At 41.2% G+C, this 24,142-nt stretch overlaps 3 protein-coding genes across 3 annotated transcripts; 2 read left to right on the forward strand and 1 right to left on the reverse strand.

Moving 5' to 3' along the window:
* Positions 1-650: 650 nt before the first annotated feature.
* On the forward strand, positions 651-2,320 carry LOC311004802 (coiled-coil domain-containing protein 89; the record flags this gene model as incomplete). Its single annotated transcript, XM_083996971.1, has 6 exons — positions 651-1,141; positions 1,404-1,555; positions 1,641-1,777; positions 1,871-1,947; positions 2,039-2,138; positions 2,234-2,320. 6 exons carry the CDS (start codon positions 651-653, stop codon positions 2,318-2,320), a joined length of 1,044 nt encoding a protein of 347 aa, XP_083853097.1.
* A 136-nt stretch (positions 2,321-2,456) lies between these two features.
* On the reverse strand, positions 2,457-5,754 carry LOC311004421 (ATP synthase subunit beta, mitochondrial-like). The gene is made up of 10 exons (XM_083996486.1): positions 5,582-5,754; positions 4,922-5,095; positions 4,639-4,813; positions 4,183-4,304; positions 3,903-4,087; positions 3,613-3,771; positions 3,383-3,505; positions 3,077-3,289; positions 2,801-3,002; positions 2,457-2,710 (listed from the first exon to the last, which is right to left on the reverse strand). Exons 1-10 carry the CDS (start codon positions 5,685-5,687, stop codon positions 2,613-2,615), a joined length of 1,557 nt encoding a protein of 518 aa, XP_083852612.1. The 5' UTR covers positions 5,688-5,754; the 3' UTR covers positions 2,457-2,612.
* Positions 5,755-9,350: 3,596 nt separating this feature from the next.
* On the forward strand, positions 9,351-24,142 carry col28a2a (collagen, type XXVIII, alpha 2a; the record flags this gene model as incomplete). The annotated part of the gene is made up of 35 exons (XM_083996972.1): positions 9,351-9,495; positions 9,801-10,375; positions 10,918-10,938; positions 11,084-11,143; positions 12,272-12,325; positions 13,227-13,271; positions 13,364-13,390; positions 13,475-13,519; positions 13,627-13,671; positions 13,828-13,881; positions 14,902-14,970; positions 15,111-15,179; positions 15,334-15,402; positions 17,320-17,388; positions 17,808-17,876; positions 17,997-18,065; positions 18,316-18,384; positions 18,486-18,557; positions 18,713-18,781; positions 18,871-18,942; positions 19,614-19,682; positions 19,803-19,871; positions 19,971-20,039; positions 20,134-20,202; positions 20,290-20,358; positions 20,499-20,567; positions 20,789-20,857; positions 20,947-21,027; positions 21,395-21,430; positions 21,515-21,551; positions 22,005-22,562; positions 22,672-23,057; positions 23,176-23,440; positions 23,856-24,047; positions 24,135-24,142. The coding sequence occupies 35 exons, from the start codon at positions 9,351-9,353 to the stop codon at positions 24,140-24,142; spliced, it is 3,813 nt and encodes a 1,270-aa protein (XP_083853098.1).

A 24,142-nucleotide genomic window follows, 5' to 3' on the forward strand; every position in this document is an offset into this window, starting at 1 on the left:
CACGTTTCATACTGTCACAACTGTGACATAAGTAACCTTGGATTAAAATGTTTTTGAAGACAAAATAGAACCAGCTATCAACTGCCCAGTAAATGTAGGCTATATCAAGACACGCCAAATTATTGTCAGCCTCTCGCATATTCATATTTTTTCTGAGATACTAAATTTGGGAGGTTTTGACTTTTGGCCAGTCAATCTGAATGTAGCCCATGTTGTAATTTGACCATCTTGGAAGGAATCAGTAACTTCATAAGGTTTTTTTTTTTTTTCAATGAGCTTTAATAAAACTCAGTGATACTGTAGCCTAAATGTTTCCCAATGACAGGGACTGCCTGCCTTGCCTACATTAAGCTAGGCTAATTATGCATAATTGTGTAACTTTTTATATTGTCTACCTCTTTTTACGTTTTATATGATGCAAAGATGTTGTGTATGATTTTTAAGGAGGGAGAGGGGCTTCCTGCAAAAGTGATTTGAGGTTATGCTGCTTTTACTGTCCAGACAAAAGTGGATTGGTTAGGCTGTTAAACTGGCTTATTAGCTAATTTATGCTTCTTTTTTTTATGTAAAAACATCCTCTTGGTTCAAAGCTTTCTAAATATTGATATCAGTGTCACCCTAAAAATCCATGTCATGTTTTAACACTGGACATGTCCCCTTGTCACCAGCATATGGACATGATCCAGAAGTCAGTGGACAAACTTCTCAGCTTTTCTCCAGAGGATGCCACAGAGACAGAAATGCTGCGATCAAGGATAGATGAACAGTCGAATCTAATTCTCATGTTGAAAGAGAAAGCAGATGAGATGCTTTTGCGATGGCGAGCCCAGCAAAAAATTAACACGGAGCTGGAGAGTAGTTTAATGGATTGTCAGAAAGAACTGGATGACAAAATAAAGAAAGCAGAGTTATTAGAGGAGAGAACGGTGTATTTAGCCAACCTCAATAAAAGTATAATTACTTTCATGGAGGAATACAAAAATGAGAATGCCCAGTTAAAGATAGAAAACAAACAGCTGCAGTCAGAAAATGATTCACTTTTCTCCCAAAAATTACAAGATAAAGAAGTGTGTGTGCAAAAACTGATGCAAGATATCAAACTCCTGACAGAGCATTATACAAATAAAGAAAATGAATATCGGTAAGTTTTGTTTTGTTACTATGATTGATCAATAGTGTCGATTTAGTGAATTCAAAGTTTTAAATTGATCACAGTAATTGTTTTACTCGGGTATCAATATAAAGTGCAGTGCAATCACTGGTTTAAGCTTCGTAAATCAGAGGATTCACTGTGTCTGTTGTGTTGAATTGTAAATTTAATTCAATGTGAATTGTGAATGAAGTGCCTTAGATAGTTGTTGGCCAGTTTACACTGATGAACTGTGTTTTACATCAATGCTTAGGGAGAAATTAACTGGATATGAGTCAAACCTCCTGGAACAGAGAAATCAGCATCAAGCCAAGGAGGCATTGCTACTTGATCAATTACATGATGCACAGCAACAATTACATGATGCACAGCAACAGCAAAGAGATGCTGCATCCGAGTTCAAAAGTGGGTAGTCAACATTTTATCATTGTCTCAAGTGTTATGAAATACAATCACTTGTAAACTTTGTGGCCTTTTTTCTCTCAATTAGATATGAAGCTGAAGCTAGGAAAGGCAGAGGAAAAGCATGCTTTGAATGAGCTCAACGCAAGAAAAAACATAGCAAGCCTCACCAAAAAGAAGGACGAACTATTGTCTCTGTCTATAGAGAGGGGGAGAGTTATACAGGTAGTCAAAGAATTTGTTCTCTTCACTGAAAAGCACAGCTCTGCAGAGTATGAACCAGTAACTTCATGTTTGTACAAATGGTCCAATATACAGGAGAAACAAGGAGAAATCCAGCAGCTGGAGAGGAAATGGAGAGAAGAGAAAAAATCTCGGGCTGAAGCAGAGGATAGGTAAAATCATGCATCAACAGCCTTTCTCATTGCACTGCTACGTATAACGTATAAGTAAGAAGCATCTCATTTGTCCTCGACTTTGCCTCAGGTTTGAACGGGAAGCACAAGCTGTCAACGCAGATGTAAAAGTGAAGTCTCTCCAGTGTGCTCTTGATGAATCCGCAAGGACGTATGAGAAGCTTGTAAAGGTTTGTTGAAATCTACAGTATGGAGAAGTGAACTTGACAGCGGTCTCTATAGTTAAGTACACTCGCAATATGTTTCCTTTCCAATCATTTCACAGGATTTCGAAGCCTTCAAAGAACACAGCGCCAGTCTCCTCGCACAAGAGAGGGAGCTGAATAAGAAAATTCGCCACATGATAGGCTAAACCAAAGTTAAACCAAACTTTGTCATTTTGTTCTTACGAAGGAAAAGACAGTAAGAGAAATTATGTAAGTGTTTTGTATTAATAAAAATGCTCAAGAAGAGCTCAAAGAAAAAAAGGAAAAACCATGCCAAAAAAATAAATTATAATGTTTTTAATTTTCTTCTTCACCTTTCCAGAGAAATGGTACCACAACACAACATACTTAGCATGACATGTCAGAAGTTCCTCAAATAGAAATCGTACTGTACAAATATTTATCTCATAAAACCTTACAACCTTGCAGATAAATCATTTATGAATGTTCTTCTGCTAGTTTCTCGGCCTTCTGGACCACTTCTTCAATTGCACCCACCATGTAGAAAGCCTGCTCTGGCAGGGCATCATATTCACCTGGAAGAGAGAAAAGAATAGCAATTTCCATCAAATCCCCATTAAATCCACCCCATTCAGTTGCATTTTAGCTTTTGTACAGAACCATACCTCCTAAAATGCTCTGGAAGCCGCTGATCGTCTCCTTGAGAGGCACCAGCTTGCCCATGTGGCCAGTAAAGACCTCAGCTACCTGGAAGGGCTGCGACAAGAAACGCTGGATCTTGCGAGCACGAGCTACAGTCAGCTTGTCTTCCTCAGACAATTCATCCATACCCAGGATAGCAATGATATCCTGCAGTGATTTGTAGTCCTAAAAATGAAAAGTTTAACTGTTTAGCAAATTGTTGACAGCCCAAATGTGTTAGTATCCAGCACAAGACTTACCTGAAGAATCTTTTGTACACCACGAGCAACATCATAGTGTTCACTCCCAACAATGTTGGGGTCCATGATACGGGACGTGGAATCCAGGGGGTCCACAGCAGGATAAATACCAAGCTCGGCAATGGCACGCGACAACACAGTTGTTGCATCCAAGTGAGCAAAAGTTGTGGCTGGAGCAGGGTCAGTTAAGTCATCAGCAGGTACATAGATGGCCTGTAACACAATTAACAATTTTAGCAAGCGTAATACAGAAAAACAAAGGGTGTGCCACTGTCAATATGTGGTTAGGGTTTGGTGTCTTCTTACTTGTACAGAGGTGATGGAACCCTTCTTAGTGGTGGTAATTCTTTCCTGCATTGTACCCATATCAGTGGCCAGGGTAGGCTGGTACCCCACAGCAGAGGGGATACGACCCAACAGGGCAGACACCTGAGGAAAGTTACAAACATTCAGACACAATATTAATATGCATACAAATCTATTTTGTTGATGAAACCTTCAAATAATGGAAAAAAAACTGGTCTGGTGCTGTGAACCTCTGATCCAGCCTGGGTGAACCTGAAGATGTTGTCAATGAAAAGCAGCACGTCCTGTCCCTCCTGATCGCGGAAGTATTCAGCAACAGTTAGACCAGTAAGAGCAACTCTGGCACGGGCACCTGGGGGCTCGTTCATCTGACCGTAGACCAGCGCCACCTGAGGATATAAAGACCCAAAAACTTTAGCATGAATCAACACAGAACAAACAAGAAGAATCTCATCAAAACTGAAAGATTTCATTTTACATTGTGGGCTATGCCATCCACTAACAAATAAGCATGTTTTACCTTTGAGGTGGTGTCTTTCAGGTTAATGACACCGGACTCAATCATTTCATGGTACAAGTCGTTTCCCTCACGGGTTCGCTCTCCCACTCCGGCAAACACGGAGTAACCACCGTGAGCTTTGGCTACATTGTTGATCAGCTCCATAATTAATACCGTCTTGCCAACACCAGCACCACCAAACAGACCTAAAGGAATACAAAATGTGAAATAATGAATTATCAATATAAACGCGTATGGAAATTGAGAGAGAAAAAAAAAGGGTGTAATATGGTCCACTAACCAATCTTGCCACCCTTAGCATAGGGGGCCAGCAGATCTACCACTTTGATGCCAGTGACCAGGATCTCCTGCTCCACACTCATGTCTGTGAACTCAGGGGCTTCAGCGTGAATAGGAGCGGTCCTGTGGGATAACAAGGGTCATGATTAAATTTTAAAAAAAGTTATATTTTTGTTTTCAATAAATCCCAAGAAAAAACCTAAACCACCAAAGTAAATTCACCCCATCAAATGTATATGTACTCCTTGGTGCAATTTGTCTCAAACTGTTTTAGTAAATTACTTTTATTAAAAACTAATACTATATTTTTGCAGAGCATTGTTGTAAAATTACATCTCAAGCCAGAATGCTATACAGACTGACTAGAACAGTGTTGATTTTGCTTGGTATATCAATGATTTTGTTAACTTTACAAAATATAGAATATATCCAGCACTGTGATCTTGTCAATACTTACTGTTTGGTGCTGATTGGTCCCCTCTCATCAATGGGTTCTCCAATGACATTCATGATCCTCCCCAAGGTCTCAGGGCCCACGGGGATCCTGATGGGGGCTCCAGTGTCCAGAACCTTTTGACCACGTACCAGACCCTCTGTACCGTCCATGGCAATAGTCCTGACTGTATTTTCACCTGGAGAAGAAAAAAAAACATGAGAGACATTAAAGGCGATGGGTTAGAGTTTAAGATGGGCAACCAAACACTTATTTGTTGAAAACCAAGGACTTAAAACCAACTCACCCAAATGCTGTGCCACCTCCAGCACCAGCCTGCTGTCACGTCCGGCCACTTCCAGTGCATTGAGAATAGGAGGGAGGCCTTCATCAAACTGAACGTCCACCACAGCACCAATCACAGCCACTATGCGGCCATTGGCTATTGCAGCCTGAGCAGCTGGGGCGGCATAACCCCTGCCTGGAAGGACAATGACAAGGAAAAGACAACGACAGTGACATCATATTACACTTCATTTTGCATAAGACAGCAGCACCTGGATCTGAAAATTTTAATAAAATCTTGTGTCATTGGAAAGGACTATCCTATCATCTGGGTGCTTCATGTTAGCGCTAACTTTATGTTTCAATGTTTACTGTGACTCACAGACTACATTGTGTCAAACTTTTGACATGTTGGGAAAGGTCATTGGTTGGACAAGTAAACCGAGGCATGACTTAACGCTACAAGGTCCGACTGAAGGAACAATATGACCACATGACCTCTTACATTATCACTTAGCAGCTTTTATTGAATAAGAATCCCTGTTGAATGTAGTTTCCACTGTAAAGTTGAGGCCTGACCTACCTAGCTAGCATGCATGCATTTGTATTGCAGACAAGTCATGGGGCATGCAATGTCACCTCATGCTGTCAGTCGAGCCATGTTTAAAAGGTATGCACTTACTCAAATTAAGGGCTGCATGTCTCGCACTGATCGTCTTTAAAGAGTTAATCCCAGGCTTAAAAGCCTGCAGAGCCCCGCTGCAGCAACGTCCCACTGCACCCAACATGGTTAAGATGGCTGAAGGTGAAGGCACACTGGCAGACAGCGACTGGCGATGTTTTTATAGCAGAGCACAACCAACCAGAGCATGCGCACTGCACTGCACCACGTCGTAGTGTTGTCCCCTCACAAACCACAAGAGGGCAGCAAACACCCATCTGCAGCTTTCCTCAGTAGATTTCATAGACTGTAAAAAGGTAGATTTACTTCTTCAGCGCCATCAAAATTAGTACTTTGTTAACTGGAAAGGGGTGGGTGGACCCCATCATCGGCTATCAGGCAAAGCCAGCTGACATGACAGACATAGATGGACACGTGCAGCAAAGTCTACATGAAGTCTCGGTCTTGAAGAGAGCAATCTATCCTGCAGCAGCAGCATGGTGCTCAAAAAGGTAACCCTATATCTGTCACACAGTGGTTAAGAGTGAGAGTTGAGACAAGTGGATTGTGGGACATGGAGGCATTTTGAACCAGCTCTATTATACAAGCCAGTAAAGCCACATACTAGGCTGTCGTCCTGCCATCTTCCCATGAGCCTCAGCCAGTGTTTTGGTGAAGGACTTAGGTTGGCTGAGGTAGGACAAGTCATCCACTTAACCAGAAGGTCATTGGTTTGCATGTCTCCTAGATAATGAACCACAAACTGCATGAGTTTTCATGATCATGAGTGTGTGAGTCAATGTGTGAAGCGGAAATTATTGCAAAGTGCACTCAGTGGTCTCTAATAGGAAAGTGCTATACGTGCTATCCATTTACCATTGAACCCATATGTCCAGCAAATCCTAAATTAAACTCTTGTGGACTGCAAAACAAGCCTTACACAGAAAGCCATTGTACTATAATGCAATGGCAGGCATTAAAAGGTCTTGAAGTTTTGCTGGAGAGCAGATAGATAACCTTAAATACCCAGCCTGCTCTGTCATCTTATCTATCCTAGGCCTGTACTGCAAAACCAGAGGCCATGCAGCTGTGAGCATCGGGTTTAGAAGTTACAAGATGACCGTGAATTGAGGCTCTACCGCCCCCCTGAGATCACTATGACAAACTTCAACATGGATCTTTTGCTTTGGTTTAATTAACTCCCATCTCTCATGTATGACAGTTTATAGTGTCCAGGGAGGGTGCTGTGGATGAAGCCAAAGAGCACCAGAGGCCTACAATGGCGAACAACATGGCTGTAACACTAAGGTTCACCCAGTTGTAGTTGGTTGCAGATACCTGTGCAGATCAACTACCAGATTGCTTAAGGATATGGAATCCGAGGCCAGGCCCAACATCAAGCCATCAAAGACCTCTCTGGAGTTGCTAAAATGGTCAAGCCAGTGGCAAGGGATTAAGATGAGAGAAAACACCTAGGTTACAAAACAGTATGTGAAGAATATGTGAAGGTGAGTAGACGAAAACCAACCAATTGAAGCCCCCGAGGTGACATCGACACAACAGTAAGATCTCAAGGTACATCCAAAGAAGGCATCAAATCACCTAGTCCTGAATGGTTGATTGATCTGCCAATCTTTTTCCCATGTCATTTTATATGACCTATAAACCCATCATTAGTGCTTTTACCACACTTAAACACAAATAATGTTCTTCTTCTGTAATCACTGGTAGACACAAACACAATGAGGATGACAAACACACTCAATCAGTCATAAACCTGTGAAAGTCAACGTGCCTTAACAGCCATTTTAGACTTATAAATGTCGCTGCTATATAGAAACACTATGTTTGGTTGTCATTCATCATAAAACAATGTGACGGGTTGTATTTTGCCAAGCCATCATTCAGTGCAACATTCCTTTGTGTCAGAGAGTCTCCTCTAATTACTTCTTGCCTGGAGCTTTGGAATACAAAGCTTCTTCACCTCAAGCACAGCAGGAAAAAGGCTCCATGAATCCTTAGCCAGTCTGCACAGGACCAGACCTATCTTTAAACCACATCAGGAGGAGTATGCCAAAAGGTCACCTCTACTAGTGAATGGTCAGATGGTCATCTGTTAGGGTCTGGGAGGTGAAGTGCCACCTGCAGGTTTCAGTAATTTATTTTCTGAAAGATATATTGCCATGTCATGCATCTTCTCATTGAAACCCTCACAGGGTATAGGATATTTAAATTAAAACAAATAGCTAATAAGTAACAGCAGATCATGCACTCATTGGTTGAGGTTATTGTGTAGCTGTCACTACTTGTACATTCATGATGTGTCATATTCACTCTAAGAAACTTCATCTTTCCATCTCAAGTGTTTTCCACAATAATTTTCATCCTTACATTATTCAGATCAATTTCTTATCCAAACAAAACTTGCTCATAGAACTCCATGGACCATTACAGGGATATTGCAGACCATTTGTCCTTTGCCAACCACAGTGAAGTTAGGGTCCACTTGACATGTCTAGTGGATACTGTGATAATTCATGTAATTCCTTTGTTTCCTAGTATCTCTACACTATTTCTCATGGTTTGGTCATTTGAAAATTAATTCAGATTTTTTTTTTAGACCTTTAACCCCTTTTCCCCAGGCAGAACTGTTATGGTCATTCCTATGTCCAGGGTGTAGACCAAAGGTGACCAGGCATTTTCCATCAGGGTCACTGGCCTTTAAAACATCCTACCTGCAGAATTTCTGCTGGCATCAATGCACTTTTATATCACCTCTTTACTCTTTACTTTCCTTTTAACCCAAATGTATTGTTGCAATGTCACCTAAGTGCTATTTTTTATTACATTGTAACTTCACTCTAGTTTATATTTAGATCATTTTCACACGTTCACAGTTGTTTCATTAACAAAATTACCACTTACATCAGCTGTTAAAAGTGTATGCTAGCATTAAATCATATCAATCATATGTGAAGAAATTCCACTCTTCCTTTTTATATGCAACTAAATCATCAAAACAAAGAGCTTTTAATCTATGTTATCTGAGCCTTCAAGTAAAGCTCAACCTCATCATAGACATTTTATCCTCCAGTGTAAATAATAAGCTGAACTGAATGGTCAATCTAATTGTAGTGTATTGTAGCCTATGTAAAAAAATAAATAAAAAAAAGTTAGTGCAGGTAATGGTTAGGTTTTAAAATTTGAAACATGACACAAAATTATAATACACTATACTCTGAAGTAGATTGTACTACCCATGGTAATTAAAACACCACATTTAGTAAACACGCACAATGTTGTTTCACTGTTGCACCCACCCATATCTCCAGCCCCCCACCCCCCGCCCCCCAATGCCCTGAGGGCAGAGCTGGAGTCTTGGCAAGGTTCCACAGGATCTGCCTCCCTATAAAGGAGAGGTGAGCTTCCTGGGGTCTCTCAGTCTCGGCTCCCCAGAATGACTGACACTGCTGCTGCTGCTGCTGTTGCTGCTGCTACGGGATCAATGAGCTAACTGGAGCCCGCTGCACTCTGGTCCTCTGCTGCTCCTGCTGCCTTTTCCAACTCGATATTTTGGGCTGCACTGAAACACTAGATTTGCAGTTTTTTCAGGGGAGGTTGGTAATTAGGATGCACAAATACTATTAATACATAATTTTGACATTCAACCTAAACTGTTGTACTGTTTACTGATGCAGCTAATCATAATCTGATGCATCAAGAACTTTTATGGATTGTAACACTGAATGATTTTGAATTGTTGTTGTTTTTCTCTGTAGCCGGGGCAAGGATGTTTCAACACTTGAAGTCGGTGCTGCTGGTCACAGCGCTGACCAGTGTCTGGGCCCAAGACTTTTATGATGAGAGGAAAACTAGCAAAAAATTCAGGAGCAAACCTCTGTCACCTCTTTCTGCAAATATTCATGATGGACAAGGTAAGCATGACAATCTCTCAGAAACAAAATGTTCCTTTTTCAGTCTTCATAGAGCTCATCATATTGCTAATATTTGTGTGCATGCTTTCCTTAATTTTGACTGACATATGTCTGATTGTGCAATTTTACTACATAAATTACTGCAAACCTCCTTTGTGTGAAGACTTAGATTTGTAAGAAGAAGAAAAAAGCCAGCTTTTGACATCGATTGAGTAGTAATTTATTTATTCAGTTTAGTCATAAGACTTGTAAAATGTGTTACAATGGCAATTCAAAGTCTTTCGTCTCATTGTTTGTGCACACAGCAATGCTAGATGAGGCCTGTGGCTTGGAGCTCTCCTTTCTCCTGGACAGCTCTGAGAGTGCTAAGGACAACCATGATCAGGAAAAGCAGTTCGCTATGGACGTGGTGAAAATACTCCAGGGGTTCCAGCTGCCAAACGGCCGCTTCTTGAGTTTGAGGGTGGCTCTGCTGCAGTACAGCAGTCATGTCATCACAGAGCAAACCTTCAGAGACTGGAGGGGCGTAGAGAACTTCAGGACCCAGATAGCTCCCATTGTCTACATCGGACACGGCACCTACACCACCTACGCCATCACCAACATGACCAGGATCTACCTGGAGGAATCCAATCCCGGCAGCATCAAAGTGGCCGTGCTGCTTACCGATGGCATCTCTCACCCGAGAAACCCTGACATATTCTCCGCTGTCGCCGATGCCAAGAACCAAGGTATTAAATTCTTCACTCTGGGCATCACCCGGACAGCCAACGAGCCAGCCAACGTAGACCAGCTCCGTCTGCTCGCCAGCTCTCCCGCTGCCAAGTTCCTCCACAACTTACAGGACGAAGACATAGTCGGAAAAATCGTCACTGAGATTGTGAGTATAATACCTTGTCTTTCAGCGGACAGCATTGAGAAAGAAAATAGATGCATTTGCTTTGAATGAGCATCTATTCAGGGTGTCAACATGGACAGGCTTGTTCAAGTATTTGTATAGAGATGGAATGATGACAATGCATCAGCCAGACAAATGAAAGAATGCGAATGACAGCTCTGGGTTTAAGCTTTTCTCCACAGCTTTACACCCCCCAAAAAACTAGTCAACATCTGTATGTGGTCTCATCCTGTCCATTGGGATTTCTTTTCATTTTTTGTCTCTTTTGGGAAAGACCATTTGTCTTGCTCTGTCACAAGATGCAACTTGTCATTCTTAAAGAATTTGAAAACTTGACGTACGTGCTGACATATTCAGGAATTGTCTACATCACCTTTTTCCTTCCATTTTTAAAAATTGTTTATACTCCACTGCCTGGCCCCGACACATTCACATCTTTAAGCAATGGATGTACAAACATCATAAGCATCTGCAATATCTTATATGATGTCATCTAATTATATCAACTTTTGTTTTCTTTGCAGACTGGCTTGGCTGATGAAGGAGTGAGTATTATTACAAACAGACAACTTATTTACAGCTATTTGACATTTAATAATGTGTAATTGGGTAGAGGTGCTCACTTTGACTATATAGGATTACATTCATGACAGCCTAGCAAAATTAAATCTTCTTTTTTTGTTGTTAAAGTGCCCTGTGGCGCAGAGATGTGCTTGTGAGAAAGGAGAGAGGGGACCCAATGGGCCTGCGGTAAGTATTTAGCCTCAGACTTTTCAAAACATCCCACAACTAAAGAAATGATTTCCTTTGAAGTGTCACGGTGGTTTGTCAGAAAGAAGGATTCCTGAAATCTGGTTCCGACAAATCTGACATGAGCCTGATATTTTCAGCATGGTAATTGTGTAGTTTTCAACAATTGGATAATTGTTTGCTTTTCCCTGTCAGTATATAGCTTGCAGGCGTTTTCACAAGCAGAGTAAGTGGACAGGTGGTCCTGTCCCACATTCTTAAAGCATACCTATGGCAACAGGGAAAGGAGAGGAGACAGTGTGGTGTGTTAATCCCAGAGAAATATGTTTGTGGTGTGCCCTTTCTCAGCCCGTTACTGTGCATTTCTCATGTAACGTAAGATGTTCCCCATGGAAACCAGAGGCACCACATTTAACACTCTTCTTTTCTTTAAAACTAGACCTTTGACCATAATAAATCCAACATCCAACCCCTAGCGCTGCAAGGTCAGTGACACAGTGATATGGGGTGTGGGAGTGCAGCATGGAGCACCAGACATTACACATCACTTCTGTGTGATGCTTGACAAAGAAGAAGAAGACGATCCCCTCTAGACATCCACTTGCACTTTTAGACGTATATGCAAACTTCCAGTCATTCCCCCGTCTATCTCGGATGTCAGATGTCAGAGGCAATGTGAGGCTTTTCCAGCGACCCGGCAGATAATCACGTTGCTGACAGACAGCTGCGTGGTCATTAACCAGGTGCTTTTTCCTTAGAGAGATTCTTCAAATTCTTACGCTCAGACTAAGAGGCTCTCATAATTGCGCTCATTAGTTTAATGGTCACAAACTAGCGATTTCTGGCGGATAGCAACAGACACACGCTGTCCAGGTGCATCTCAAGACAACGACTCCTGGCTCTGTGGACAAGACGCCTCATGTCCACCTATGTCTTCAGCTGTCAAATCAATAAGCAAGCACACATATAAGACTCATTCAGAAATTAGCCCAGTGACTTTTTCCCCTCTGTTGCAAACAATCTCTGTCTAGGAAATAAAAGAAACTTGCAAACAGTGTACATGGACTGGAGGGCAAAAATCTTAGGAGAAGAAATTAATCTTAACACGTATTTTGTTTCATTCCTTAGGGGAAGAAAGGTCGCTCCGGAGATGACGGAGCCCCAGGCCTTAGAGGGCAAAAGGTGTGCGTTTTTTGATGGACATATGTACTATGACTCTTTGACCTTGAGGGCTCTTTCAGGTGTTATATAATCCTTCCTGTGCTGCTCATCTAAAGTCTATGTGTCTTTTGGAGGAAGTTGTCAGGGTTCTCACACTGGGACATCCAGTTTATGTAAACTGTGGAGGTAATTGGTCATATTTTCAGCAACTGTCAAACAAGCCCATTGTAAACAGTACAATTAGTTAATCTGGTCTTCTGTTTGTATGATTATCAATTACATGCAGGTAATTTAAAACTGATGAATACATATTTAGTAATGACATTGTTAAATATTTGATTCTATATTTAAGACCACAATATTTCTGCTGAATTCTCAGTGATCTCCAATATTGATGCATTGATACAACCCCTATTACTGTTACATTGGCAACATATACGTATATGTACCCTCCCCTGAAGATAGGTGCGTGTTAATAAGTGGTAATCAAATCCTTTGAGATTGCTTTATAGGTGGTTTGACTGATCCATGAGTTCTGGTCAGGTTTTTAGTAGATATTTATTAGTCGCTGTCCTGCAATGTGCATAAACCTCTACTTAAAAGTTCAACAAATACTGGTAAACAGATCTTACTGAGACTTACCTGAAAAGTGTATTTGTTGGCTTTGATTGAGTGCTACTTTATACATCTTTGTTTCTACAATAGCTAAGAATGGACAAAATAAACTCTATTTTTCACTTTTATCTTCTGACATAACCTTAAGGCCAAAAAAGCTCCCGTATACTTGTTAAGCGAGAGGTGAGGAATGGTATTCAGTTAGTTGTAATCTGAAACCTCACCACTAGAGGGTGTCTACTTTTCTAACTATACCTCGGACTAAATGATATTGATGTAATGAACCAGTGTTATCCTGTCACATCAGGGCGAAGCAGGATTAAGTGGACTACCTGGACGAGAGGGTGCTGAGGTATGTTGTACTTGTATATGACCAAAATAAAGATATAATAAAATATTCATTCTTGTTTGTCCAACATCACTTTTTTTTTATTTTAATTGCAGGGGAAACCTGGCTACAAAGGAGAGCAGGTATGGCATTTCAGGCTAATACAATAACTATATCTTATGTCGCTGGATTCAGTTTAATGTGCAACACTTGTGATGTCTACATAGGGTGAGAGGGGTGAGTGCGGCACTCCAGGAATCAAAGGAGACAGGGTACGACTGCACAGCTGACACTAAACACACTGAAAATATATGCTCACAATTTGAGCATACTGTATTTAATGCTAATGTCTTTCTATTCCTGATGTATTGTGCTCCAGGGTCTTGAGGGTCCAGTTGGTGGAAGAGGAATCAGAGGTCTGCAGGTTAGTAATAATCCATGTGACTACAGGTCTTGTTTTTGGATATTTCAAGGCTTCATATTGTCTCTTCATACGGAGTGATACCAAAACTCACATACTCACATAATGATCCGTTTCTGGGTGTTTCAACATTAATGGCTGCATGTTGTCTCTGCCCAGGGGTTACCAGGACCACATGGAGACCATGGACCAGAAGGCCCTCAGGGAAAGCAGGTCAGCCCCTTTTGAACCACTCTCACCTACCTCGTTGCGCACATCTGCTGTGACCTTTATGTTTCCTTTTAAATTAGTGTAAACTAGAGGTTGGGAGTTTTACTACCCCAGACTTAACCATACAGCAGAGAGGGCTGTTTGTCTGGTAATAGACCCCTACGTGAACATTTGGCAATGACCCAATAGTCTTCTCCATCATTACTGTTATTTTCTGGCACAGGGATGAACCACCAGCACTAAAAAATCACATTCTGCGTAGGGCTTGTATCTTTTTTTCTGAAAACAGACTAGGAAGTGCCTACAGCAGTGTCAGCCTCTCCAACAAGATCCGCAGTTAATAATCTACACAGAGAATCAGTGTATGCTCGATGTCTCACCATGTGAGGACATGTAGGCAGCATTTGCAAAGATTGACAGCAGTCTTGGTGGTCTCTGTGTGGTGAGACCTCTGTATTTCTATAATGTGTATTTATGTACAGTATGTACCTATTCTATTCTATTATTTCTATAGAAAACTGCAAATTCAAATGTAAATTCTTACTTGTTAATCCTGACAATCAAATCAGCACATCTGGGACAAGATCATTGTTAGGCAAATTATCCAGGTTAAATTCACATTCACAAATAGGATATAGAAACTATTGTGTTAAAACAGGTGAAAGGACTATGGTATATCACATGTCTTTCTTGTCAGGCTCTTCATTAGTGTTTTTTTTTACCTTTAGATAAAAGTTACTTCAACCCCAAGAATCTTTGATCTTCCAACAGTTATTTGTGTTTGGAGTTTCTTAAACTCTGAGAAGTTCTTGGAGCTTAAGATTTGCTCATATTTGTCCTGACATGCAAGTAGAGATCAAACATCTCGCCAACTTTACAGTAAACACAAAGGATTTAGCTCAAAGGATCATCTTGTCTTTTCAGAGGAAGCCATTCTCTGAAAAGGTTCAAATCAAGACGTTTAAAAGATAGTAAAGGACAACGCAAAATTAATGACGAGTGTTATTATGTTTGTGATCACAGGGTGAACGTGGCCCATCTGGGCCTCCAGGAATTCAGGGGGAAACTGGTATTGGGCTCCCTGGACCAAAAGTGAGTCTTTCTATGATTCAACCTATAATACTTTATTGTACTTGCTTTATCGTACTAACCCTAACCCTAACTGTGATTATTTGAATGGTACGTTTCTTTTCGTTGCTGTTACTGAACTAATATACAACATCGATCTGCAGGGCGACATGGGGTTCCAGGGCAGATCAGGTCCTCCAGGTCCTCCAGGAGTGGGTGAACCTGGACTTTCTGTAAGTTTAGAGCAAACTGTGCCATGGCACATTTTTGGGTAGTTTTGTGTGTGTAATATTTGTGTCAGTGACATGTGTGACATGTTGAGAAAGTCCATATAGGTACTTGAACACTATTTGGGTGACACATTGCATACTTTGGCTTTGTTTACAGGGACCTCAAGGACCACAAGGTGTTCAAGGGGAAAAAGGACCCCATGGTGAAGGGTTCCCCGGACCAAAGGTATTATTTCGAGTGTGTCAAGACTTGAACACGCTGTACGTTGTTTTGCCACAGTTCTCTGTAGGGTAGATCAGCAAGAGACAAAAGCCATTCACCAAAGAAGAATAAAGTTAAGACCCCTCTATCACTTATACTGTTGACACGCCCTTTTGTAAGGTATTTAACCCCCTGTTTAGCTAAGGGATAAATGTGTGGAACCACAGTGCTGCTGGAAATGCATTCAAGGCCTATTATAAAATAAAATGGAAAGCAAAGAGCGGTGGGAATAACATGCTCAAAGCCTATTTGCACAAATATTGCATGAATCAGATGTTAAGATTAAGATCTACTTTATATATCCCAGGCTCGGAAATTATTGTGTCACAGCAGCAAGCATAACATTAGAAAAATAAGATAATAAAATTGAAAAGATTTTTAGTAAAAATATATACATAACTTAAAGCAGAAGTAAGCGATCCGGTCGTTTTGGCTAACTTCTTGTCAGCCGATGGAGTTAGCAGTCCCCGCCCTTGTCCCTACGTCACCACATTCACGCGCATCCCTTGGCTGCGCACACAGAGAGGACCGCCCCTTTATGCCGTTCTCTCTCCTCATTGGATAAAGGTTGTAGGATACAAGGAAAGTTTTCTCCTCGGCTTACAGCAGAGCAGAGCAGAGTGACTGACAGACCCGTGTTTCAGACCAAACACTCTATATAAGTTATTGCTGTCGGAAGATATAACTATTTAAGACTTACATTAACACAAACATTCCGCTTACTTCTGCTTTAAGAAAAAGTATTTATAAATGAGAAGAATATATCCTAGGGGTTAGATCCTAAGGGGATACTGGCTACAAATGTGTATCGCTGCCATTTCTAGTACATAATTCTCAGGACTGAAAATAACAAGAAAGACATTGCTAATGTTTGAGTGTATGTTTCAGTCTAGTTGTGTATGTAACGGGCATTCTGCAGTTCATGGTCTTCATCTGTCAAAAGCAGATCTCACTCTGTTCTAACTGACTGACTTGCAGCTCAGGTGTTCATTCAAGCATTAATACTCTCTGTGATGATATGTAAAGCCTGTGAAAACTATATCTCTTACCACATGCTGCAACATGCTGTACTATGGAACATACACTTTGCAAACGCTCCATCTCTAAAGGGAGATAGCTGGGATTCAGCAGAGGGTTTAACATCTCATAAAAGACTGAGTGTAACTATAATGATGATATATGGCTTACAGTGTAACATGTGCTTGGAGATTAATAGTGACAACACATTTTACTGTACGGAAACAAAATATAACCACAATGAAGTGAGATTATGATACTTAAATAAGAATAAAGACCCTCCCACGACAGAACTTGTGGGAAAATGTGACGATGGGAGGAGTTTATTTACGAGGTTGTTAGGATTAGTATGCACACTATTATTTGTTAAAGGAAGCTCATGGAAAAAGAATGCAGAAAATGTCCTCAGGCAATTACACATCTGTGCCAAACTGGCTGTTATAACTTTCATCCCTCTGCCGACTTCTACCTCTTGTATGAGCGATATGTCATAGGTTATGAAATCCTCTCTCCTCCACTCACTAACATGAAGTTAAAATGATCAGGTTTGGAATATCTGTATTTCGCTTCACATGTTGGTCATACTGCTCCTATCAGTACCGCCCAAAACTTTATTATTCCTTCGTAGTGGAAAAGGTCAAAGAATCTTTCAGCCATGAAGGAAGGAGAAAAAAACAGTACCATTCCTGCAGAATAGGATCATTTGGTATCAATCATAAGAGGCGTACAGGAGCCAACATGCTCCTGTTCCATGGTGTCTTCAGTGAGAACAATGCAAATTTGGCTGTGGCCCAATCTCAAGTGGTGTTGTGATGTAACTGATAATAATGAAACTGACACTGATGGATTGATTTTGTTCCTCAGGGTGATCGGGGGCTCGCAGGACCAAGGGGACCAAGAGGACAGCAGGGAGTAGGAATCAAAGGAGAAAGGGTGGGTGATAGATTTATCATCTAAGAAAGAAAATTCACTTCAACATACACTTCACAGTTCCTCCCTGAGAGTTTTTCTCTGCTATGTTGGAAAAGTCTATATGAACACAATTTAATTTCTGATGTATTTCAGTTAATATATATGATATAATCAAACATCATCACCAACAACAACAACCTTCTAGCTCAGAGCAGTATGTGATGGGCTGTAGTTTAATAATCTAATTTAAATCTTAAGAGAACTTGGCTGTAATGCAAAAAGGTACAATGCAAGATCTGAGGTGTTAGGAGTGCACAGGTGGGAGATGATCAGAAGGTGGGGGATGGTCAGGTATCTGCAGTCTGTTCTGTCATTCAGTTTCTATTGTCATATATAGAACAAATGTCTGTGCTGACTTGTCTATGCTGTTTTACTTTCAGGGTGATCTGGGGCCTCAAGGTGTTCCAGGGCCAACTGGACTGACTGGAGCGGGCATACAGGGAGAAAAGGTCAGTAGGATATTGTTACCTAAATGTTAATAAAGTCATGTATCTAATTTCTCTGGCACGCCCCATGTGCCACTGTAACACATCCTGCATTGATAACCCTCCAATCTTAATTTTGCTTAGGGAACTGAGGGTCCAAGAGGGCCACCAGGAGGCAGGGGTCTTCCAGGAGAAGGTTTACCTGGACCTAAGGTTTGTTCACAGAGAGCCAGCACAGAACCACCAATTATAGACTAAGATTTTGATTCCATTTGATTTTTTATATTGACGTAAAATCGATCTTATGCACAGACTTGAATGTAATCAGGGTCTGATATTGTGTTTGATATCATAAACAATATAAATTAATGGTAAAGTGTTCTAACAACATGGCAAACAAGTCCAGGACACACAACCAACTGTGTGTGTAAGGTACCAAGTTAAAAACTAATCCTGTTCCCAGGGAGACCAAGGATTACCAGGAGAGCAGGGAGGTCCAGGAGACAGAGGCATTGGTGAGCCTGGTTCAAAGGTAAACCAGCCGTGATGAGAACCAATTTAATTGTGGTCCTGTTACCAGTGTTAATGTATTGAATCCATCAAAAATGAAATAACACTTTTCTGCTATTGCAGGGAGAGCCTGGATCAGCTGGTCTGGGTGGTCTGCCTGGTCTTCCTGGAGAGGATGGAGCTCCAGGGCAGAAGGTAGAGCGCATAATGCCAACTGTGTGAAAAACTTCTTATGTGTAACCCAGGTTCCTCCTAGAATCATATAATCTGAACCATAGCTCCCTTTCTTACTTCCACTGGCTTACAATGAAAAAGTACTTCCAGTATCTCTTCTACCTTTTCTCTCTTAGGGTGAGCCCGGTCTACCAGGTTTAAGAGGTTCTGAGGGAGCACAAGGGATTGGCACTCAAGGAGAGAAGGTATGTTAGATGATGTCCTTGTGTGTACTTCACATTGTTTATCGGATCAAACATTAATCAGATGGTGTGTGGTCTTTACCTCCGCCCAGGGCGACCAGGGTCTGAGGGGTATCCGTGGGTTACATGGGCCTCCAGGTATTTCAGGACCCTCAGGACCAAAGGTAAGCATTAAAGCAGTACTAAAGAACTTTCAGTTTTGGTTGAGTTTGGCAGTGCCTGTGGACCAAAGCGGTAGTGTTTTGCCTGAAGAAAGACTCCATTTCCCATGAACACTAGCGTGAAGCCCTGTAAATATCCTGCATTAAAATTAACAGAAGACATCAAAACTAAGTTTCTGTTTCCAGTGGATCATTTCAAAGTGAAAACATAAACATAATCCATTGCTAAAGTGCTGTTTTGCCTGTTCCCTCCTTGTTGTGACTCGCAAAAGTGAAAGTGAAACTTAAGTGAGAGCAGGGTTCCTACCATGCTCCTCAAAGCTGCTTAGTGCCAGAGAAAGAGATACAGACCCCCTCAGGCCATGACAGAGGTGTCATTCAACCTGTTGTAAGTCAATGTATCATCACAAAAGTTATGAAAATATTTTATGAAGGTTGAAAAGTTACTTAGTGTTGGTTTAATGGAAGAAAACGCTCTTGTTCCCAACCTCATTCGATTAATTCAACAATGAACATGCTGCTGTTGAAGATTTATGCCACACTAATCCAACCGGTGAACAGAGCCCCCCCCCCCAAAAAAAAGTCATTTACAGGGTTTTGGCAGCTAGAGTATTGTTACAATAATGAAGAGCACCAATTGCATTGTAAATCTCTGGATGACCCCTTCTTGTCAGGGCGAACGTGGGATACCAGGCCAGCTGGGCATGCCAGGGCAGCCAGGACGCTCCATATCAGGTGCAAAGGTAAATAAACCCATCATCAGTGTTGGCAGGTAGTAGTACACCGCCAGTGAGTGTGATGCCATGTATTGCATCAAAATATTGTTGCTGCTAAGAATCACTGTGACTTTGTTTTGTCTCCAGGGTGATTTAGGTCCTGCTGGGCCTCCTGGTCCTGTTGGGGAAACAGGCCACGGACTACCTGGTCCAAAGGTAAACACGGCCATTTTAATTTTAGATAGATATAATATAAGTTTGTACAGGCTGCGTTATGTTGTGGGTTTTCATCACTGTGTTTGGTCTCTGAACTAGGGTGATCGTGGTTATCCAGGTTTACCAGGTCCATATGGTCCAAAGGGTGAAGGCATTCCTGGCCCTGTGGTTTGTATTACCAATTAGAAATCCTACCTTTCAGTAGTCAGTAACATCCTGTTCAAGCTGGTTCAGTCTCATCAAATCTCTGCACTTTTTTCAGGGTCCTCCAGGTATGCCAGGCTTATCAGGAGAACCTGGCCCAGAAGGGATAGGAATACCTGGTCCTAAGGTCATTGTCTACATGTTTTTTGTCTCTGTGTTTGTGTGCATATCGTGACATATCATAGTTCATTTCATAATATCATTTCTGTTCCAGGGTGACATTGGCTTCAGAGGATTGCCAGGTTTGCCCGGCCCACCAGGAGAGGGTTTACAAGGACCATCAGTAAGACATTACTAATCTGAATCAAAGCTAATAATTGAACAAATGATCCATTAACTAATTCATTAATTTGTAAGGTTGAAGATTGCACTATGCAAGTATCTGATCACTTACTAAATGCTCTTTTAAACATTTGTATTAAGGGTACTGTTGGAAGACCCGGACCTCCTGGGCCAAGTGGACCTCAAGGAGAAGGTGTTCAAGGCCCAAAGGTAAATGTTACCATCATTATCTTCATGATGAAATTTAATTTGCATTTGTACTATTTTGTCTACAGCAACAGTAAAAGCTCTGTGATGCAATTATTAGGTGCTGTTACATGCTACAGAATTGCCTCACAAACTGGCTGCAGGACAAATCATAATTTATGATCTTTCAAAAGTTTGGATGTATCCCTCCTGTGTACCTCAACTAAGAGTACCTATAATTTCAGGGAACGCCAGGATCTCAAGGTATGACCGGGCCTAGAGGGCCTCAAGGAGAAGGGTTTCCTGGCTCTAAGGTGAGGAATTCAGATGTATTTTTTCCAGAATTTTATTGATATGTGATGAACTGGTCTCTGAATGATAACGTTCTCTTTCCTTGCCACAGGGTGATCGTGGATTACAGGGTGAAAGGGGTATGAAAGGTTTAAAGGGAGACTTGGGAGATCACGGAGTCCCTGGTGAATCAGTGAGTACAACAGACTATTCATTGGTCCTCATGTCAATAATCAGCTACCCCAGATAGTTCATAAGATGTTATCAAGAAGTTTTAAAACTTAGTCTGCATGGCAAAATCCAGAAGGTGTTATTCATGGGGGACTGTTGTCTTACGATGAGCATCTCAGTTCCACCTTCTAGTAAAAAAGTATTGAGTAAATTGAAATTGAATGTTGCAAAGTCTCTTCAAGCCTTGATACTTTTCATAGTCTGGAGAAAGAAGTTGAAAGAAGTATGTGTCTAGTGTGCGTCAGAAAGTATGCAGCCAAAACAGATGAGTTGTTTGATACATTGGTAATAAAAAAGTGACATTGTTTTCAACTTTTCTCCAATCCCAGGGGAGGCCAGGAACTAAGGGAGAACCAGGCCTTACAGTGAGTTCCTCAATCAAACAAACAGTTGAGTTTTCAGTAAAATGTTGTGATATTATACTAATGTTAATGTTCCTTATTTTTCAGAGAGAAGACATCATTAAGCTGATCAAAGAAATCTGTGGTAGGAACACCAGTCAAGTCTATTTTATTAGTAGTGTTTTGAAGACACTCGTACACCTTTTGTTAGTCTGGTCTGAATTCTGGCAGCAGGATTTTGTGTAAGCTTCAGGTTTTTAAGCCTTGATGGCAGTGGTGGATGTTGTTGATGTGTCTGTGACTGTGTCTAAAATATCTTAACCAATGGATCAATTACCATAGAACTTTGTATTGTCATTCATGGGCCCCAGAGAATCAACCCTATCAACTTTAGTAACTCTCTGACTTTGCCACTGATAATTTGGTTTACAACCAAACTAATGACTAATTCTCATCTGCCTCAGCTGCATTTGTTCAGTGCTAATTACATCATTTTAGCAGCTCATCTTAGGATGGTAAATATTGTGTAGACCCTCTCTAAGATAGAAAAGGCTTTGTACAAATGCTAAAACCTATGGTTGGACCTTATTTCTTTCAGGATGTGGCGTCAAGTGCAAGGAAAGGCCCATGGAGCTTGTGTTTGTCATCGACAGTTCAGAAAGTGTCGGCCCTGAGAACTTTGAAATCATCAAAGACTTTGTCACACGGTTGGTGGACCGCACCACAGTTGGCCGCAATGCCACAAGAATCGGACTGGTTCTCTACAGTCTGGACGTCCATTTGGAGTTCAACTTGGTTCGTTACATGACCAAACAGGATGTCAAGCAGGCAATCAGGAAAATGCCTTACATGGGTGAAGGCACATACACTGGCACCGCCATCCGCAAGGCAACTCAGGAGGCTTTCTACAGCGCTCGGCCTGGAGTCAGAAAAGTAGCCATCGTCATCACTGACGGTCAGACCGACAAACGAGAGCCTGTCAAACTTGACTTAGCTGTGAGGGAGGCTCATGCTGCAAACATTGAGATGTACGCCCTTGGGATCGTCAATTCTTCTGATCCTACCCAGACTGAGTTCCTGCGAGAACTCAACCTCATTGCCTCTGACCCCGACACTGAACACATGTACCTTATTGATGACTTCAACACGCTACCAGGTGATAATCACAGTCAGATCTTATAAACATCATGCTTCAGCAGCATGTTTCATGAAAAAGTTTATAAGCTTATTATTAACCAATCTCCTGATTTCTTTTTTTTTTCCAGCATTGGAGTCTAAACTGGTCAATCAGTTCTGTGAAGATGAAAATGGTGCACTTATTTACAATCGTATCACAAATGGACACATGAACGGCAACAATGGTCATGGCCATGGTGTTAATGGAAACAATGGCCATGTAGAGAATACAAATGGATATAATAGTAATACTTATGGAAACAATGGCTATGGTAATAATGGTAACACTTACGGTTATGGAAACAATGGATATGGCAATAATGGTAATTCTTATGGTTATGGAAACAATGGCTATGGGAACACTGGGAATGGTAACGCTTACAAAGAGGAAGACCAAAATGAGAAACGCACCATCAATAGAGGCAGAGGGGACACATTCACACTTCCCATCAGTGCTGATCCACTCCCCATTCAGGTCTCTACTAAAACACTATTTTTGTTTTATTTAAGACTTTTAAGTAACTATTTTCTCTATTTTTGGTGCAGAATTCATCACCTCACTGATACATTTTCATTTTGTCGTCTTAATCTAGGTAGTGGAAGATGATGATGGCGAGGATTTAGACATCAGAGCACACATTCGTGGCAGTAGCACTGTGGCAGTCGTCAACAAAACAACATTGGTATCAGCTGTGAGAGAAAGCTCTGTCTCCAGTGAGGCAGGCTCATCACCTTCATCATCTTCTTCAACTTCAGTCTCAACTTCAGTCTCATCTTCAACATCTTCGTCAACACGGGATTCAGTTTTATCCAACTCTAATCAGTTGCAGCGAGTGGTGAATCCTGTCCTACCTGAAGGTGAGTGCTGCATCCCAACTCAATGTACAACTTAGTCAAATACAGACATGCTAGATAGACAACTATGAGGGTGTCAGTCTATTTTCATTCTCTTTGTCTATTGTGCCATTGTACTTTGTACTTTATACTAAAACCCTGATTGGCTGTTTATGAGGCACACTTTGCAAAAACGAATGCAATCTAATACAACTGTCCTACAAAAGATCCTACCGTTCTGAACAAGGCTGTTTTGAGAGTATGAAAAGATCCTTGGGGTATTTTGACCAAAGCATGCCATGTCTTCAAGACACCTGGGAACTATTTTAATTTTTGAAAAGGGGGAATAATATGTCTCCTTTAACACAATGTTAATAATAAAGTGACCAGTGAGTGTATATTATACAGTATGGATTAAAAACACAAATTTCTCCTTCAGAAGCCCCTGTTATTGATCCCCGCTGTAAGCTCATCCTGGATCAAGGCACCTGCAGAGACTACATCATCCGCTGGTACTATGACAAGCAGGCCAACGCCTGTGCACAGTTTTGGTATGGAGGTTGTGGTGGAAATGACAACCGTTTCGAAACAGAGGATGAATGCAAAGACAATTGTGTACTGTTCAGATCAGGTATGTTTTGAAGATTTTTTGTAAAGCAAAAATACATTTTCTCATTTTATTCATCTTTTCTGATTATTTTTACTTTCCCGTTCACAGGTGAATAA

This window comes from Trachurus trachurus, assembly GCF_905171665.1.
Source record: "Trachurus trachurus genome assembly, chromosome: 21".
NCBI classification, from domain to species: Eukaryota; Metazoa; Chordata; class Actinopteri; order Carangiformes; family Carangidae; genus Trachurus; species Trachurus trachurus.